This window comes from Solanum pennellii, chromosome 1 (assembly GCF_001406875.1).
Source record: "Solanum pennellii chromosome 1, SPENNV200".
In the NCBI taxonomy this organism is placed as follows: Eukaryota; Viridiplantae; Streptophyta; class Magnoliopsida; order Solanales; family Solanaceae; genus Solanum; species Solanum pennellii.
In genome coordinates, this window is record NC_028637.1 from 1,630,958 (window position 1) to 1,634,761 (window position 3,804).

The window sequence follows — 3,804 nt, forward strand, 5'->3', positions numbered from 1 at the left end:
CCCCCCCGAGGCTTAGACAAACGGGAAGAAATCACTAGTATTTCCTGTTTCCATCATTTTTATTGATTTTGAGAATCTTTTTGTCATGAAGTTGATGTTGGTTTACAAGGTGTAATAAAGTTAAGTCATATCTCGTGATGCCGTGATCCACTTGATCTCGAAGCTCAAACTAAGTTCTTAAATCTCTTCCTACTTTGAAAACAAGATGTCCTCCTATGTAGAAAATCACACCTTGCTGACGCCCCGCCCCCTCACCTTGCCCCGAAAATCTTTCTAAATTTTTTCATTGCTATATTTCAAGGAAACATAAACAGCTAAGCAAGCGAAAGATGTTGCAGAACTAATGAAACAATAATTACTCTCTGATTAGACAGATTGAGTAGCAGAAGGGAGAAAGGGAGAACGACAGAGAGATATAGACGAATGAGAACAAAGTATAAAAGAGAATAACAACAACGTACCCAGTGAAACCCCACTAGTAGGGTCTGGGGAGCTATGTTGCTTGGACTCTTCGAAAATACCAACGGGTGCGTGTCGGAATCTCCAAAAGCAGTGTATTTTTTGAAGAATCTGAGACGGGTGTGGCATCAAAAGTGAAGAGTCTGCGCAACTAAGTTGGGGAGGGTAGTGTGAAAACATACCTTAACCCCTACCTTGTGCAGAGGCTATCCCGATAGACTCTCAGCTCAAGTAGAACATATCAAAACCGGTTTTGAAAAAGAAATACAGTAGCAAAGAGGTCATGTTGTAGAAGCTGCTCTTCTTATTAGTTGTCCGAATCCTAAAGGGCATAATACATAAATTAACACTCACACGTGGCCTTAGAGGCCAAGTAAGTTCTCCAACTTTGAGTATGCACACGTAGACACCTCAACTCATCTCCACCGTGTCAATTGAACACTCCAACTTACTTACCAAATGATCATCTAGACACCTACCTCGTCCATGAGACATAGTAGAGACGAGTTGGAGTGTTTGGTTGTCTGTTGAGATCAAGTTGAGGTGTGTAGATGTGCACTCTCGAAGTTATAGTGCTTACTTGCTAGCCGAGGTCAAGTTTGAGTGTATCTTTATGTATTATGCCAATTCTATAGTATTTGTATGACAACTGTCTCATTTCGGGCTGTTTCTCTCAATAAGTTTGCCTTACGAATTGGGGGATATTTGATACGTTACTTTTTCATGTAATTTTCTTTGTTTATTTTAAATCGATATTCTTGTTTGTTAAAGTCACGTTTCGTAAATGAAAGCTTGTCAAATTCTGGGACTGATTTTTGTTCTGAAGTTGAAATCTTACGTATATGTTATTCGAGTTTATTATAATTTATAATTTTTTCAAAACAGGCATCAAAGAAGTTCTAATTGTCCAATGTGTTGGCAGCCTTTAAGTCTGAAAGATCCTACAAGGTTTATTCGGCTTCTTTTCCCTTTCGATTTTCACAAATATATTCATATCATTTTCACGCTACTCGTTAACTTTGATGTTCGACTTTGATCGATTCCCCTGATTTGAATGATATTGCAGTCAAGAATTGCTTGAGGCAGTGGAACAAGAGAGGAATATTAGGTTTAATCAGGCAAGAAACGCTACGATGTTTCGTCGTCCTACTCTGGTAAATATTGAATTTCACAACCTATAATGTTCCTTCTCCTATCTGATTAATGTTGCGTTTATCTCATTTTCCTTTTTGATTGCTCTCTAGTTGACCACGGGTATGAGTGAGTCTGAACTCGAAGAGCGCATTATTCAGCATTTGGCTGCTGCTGCAGCAATGGGACGGGGACGCCACTTTGGTCAACGAGAGGGATCAAGAAATCGGCCATCTCCCCATGGTCGTCCGCATTTTTTAGTGTTTTCATCTCATCCTGATCCATCTCCTACTGCTGCTGCTGAGTCGGATTCTCGTCAAGCTATAGCTGATCCTTCTGTTCCTATAACACCTGTCCGCCGTGAGACTGCACAGTTCTTGCCTCACCTCTCATCTGGTCAAAGTAATCAACTTTCTGCTTCATCATCTCGATATGTTCGCCCACAAACCGTTAAACAAGAAATATCTGTTGGCGATAGGTATTAACGATTTTCATTTTCCAATCTCTTTGTTAAAACATCAATGGTACAACATGTTTCTCATATCGAAATTTGCCATTTTCTTTTGTTTGTTTTTCGTTTTAGAAGCTCTTCTGGTCCATCTTTGACAGAAAACGAGGATACCGAAGGACCATCAGACCTTCATTCATTATCGGAATCCTGGAAATCTCGATTTAATTCAATGTCAATGAAGTATGAATTGCTAAACTTGCTCTTTTGAGTGTGTCATTTTAGAAGCTATACCCAATGTTGAATGTGGTTTTTTGCTTTCCAGATATAGAGAATCAATCTCAAAGAGTACACGCGGGTGGAAGGAGAGATTGTTTTCTCGAAGTACTTCTATGGGACAGCTCGAGACACGGGAAAATCAAACGGACATACCTTCAAACGTTGAGCAGAGACACAACGATGATATGGTTGCTCATAATGGAAGCAGATTGAACGGAAATATTTCTACGACTTCCTCCGCGAGTACAGCTCGGAATTAAGTCATTATTTAATCAGTTGCATGGCAATAGTCCTCAGCATTTCATCTTTGAAAGTAAGCAACTTTTTTCTTTTTATCATCTATTGTGTCTTTAAATATACATTTTTTGATATATAACCGAAATCGGTAGTATCTTGGTTCTTGTCAAGAGTGGCGGATTTAGACTAGACGCAACGGGCTCTGCTAGACGCCAAGACTCATATGCGTCTAGCTCGGAGTAGATTATAGGTATGTGAAGAAAGGTTAGAACTCATTGACTCGAAATCTTGAATGTGACCCTCTTTTTGGTTTACGTCCATGTTCGGTAGAGCATATATTGGATGATACAAACAAGGCATATCGTTGTTCTTGTTGATATCGATCTTATAGAAGAAGAAAAACGTCTAGCATCTTTACTTGTGTTTGTGTAAATTTGGATGAATTATTGCTCAAAAGAGATGGATGAACTAGACCATCTCTTTTTTATATAAAGGATAGCTCGGTGCACAAAGCATCCTACGTTCGTGAGGGTCCGAGGAGTCAAAAATCGTAGGGTGTGTATCATAAAGTAATCATTAGTGACTGATTTCACAACTTGAACCTGTGACCTATAAGTCACACGGATTACAACCTTCGAGATTATTGCTAATTTTTTATGATGAGATTCATTTCGTTTTTCAGGTTTTTCAGCTCATCAATCTTCAAATATGATATGCAAGGACGACAACAACAACAACAATTACGCCTTAATCCCAAACAAGTGGACGATTTACTATTTTTTTTCGTGTCGAATATACATTGTCTGAAATGGATAGCCAGAGAAATGTTTATAGTGTGTAAATTAAATATGAGTTGAATGTTAAATTTCACTAAAATTTGGCACCAAGGAGTTTGTCTTGAATTTTTCACATTATATACATAATACAAATTGAAAAATTGACATAATTTTTGCCTTTAGATTTTAATTTTCATGTGACCAATAACTACGATCTACGAGTTTTTTACTCAGAGTTTCTCTTTTTACAGTCAAGTGATTTTCACTCTTTAACGAAAAAAGTCTGAACTTCAATGTAGGATCTACGCATTAATATTAAAGATCTATTATGTGTTACTCATGTGATCGAGTATTTATCGCCTCTAAAGTTCAAAACTAGCTTCTTTTGGTATATGTGCATCTCTATCTCCATCTCGTATATTTTTTTATTTTTACTACTGTTATTATTGTAATATTATGCAATTATTGTATATG

At 37.6% G+C, this 3,804-nt stretch overlaps 1 protein-coding gene across 3 annotated transcripts in view; it reads left to right on the forward strand.

Annotated features, from left to right (window-relative positions):
* The window catches only part of LOC107025714 (E3 ubiquitin-protein ligase RHF2A-like), a 6,082-nt gene extending 2,587 nt beyond the window's left edge, over window positions 1-3,495 (forward strand). The window contains exons 4-10 of one of the 3 annotated variants that reach the window (XM_015226541.2): window positions 1,345-1,407; window positions 1,526-1,613; window positions 1,704-2,068; window positions 2,174-2,281; window positions 2,364-2,630; window positions 2,726-2,804; window positions 3,237-3,495. In XM_015226541.2, the coding sequence (XP_015082027.1) occupies window positions 1,345-1,407; window positions 1,526-1,613; window positions 1,704-2,068; window positions 2,174-2,281; window positions 2,364-2,577 (838 nt within the window). In that variant the 3' untranslated portion in view covers window positions 2,578-2,630; window positions 2,726-2,804; window positions 3,237-3,495. The remainder of the gene's footprint in view (window positions 1-1,344; window positions 1,408-1,525; window positions 1,614-1,703; window positions 2,069-2,173; window positions 2,282-2,363; window positions 2,631-2,725; window positions 2,805-3,236) is intronic. The other 2 variants (XM_015226617.2, XM_015226493.2) reach the window with 2 other exon arrangements.
* The last annotated feature ends 309 nt before the right edge of the window (window positions 3,496-3,804 follow it).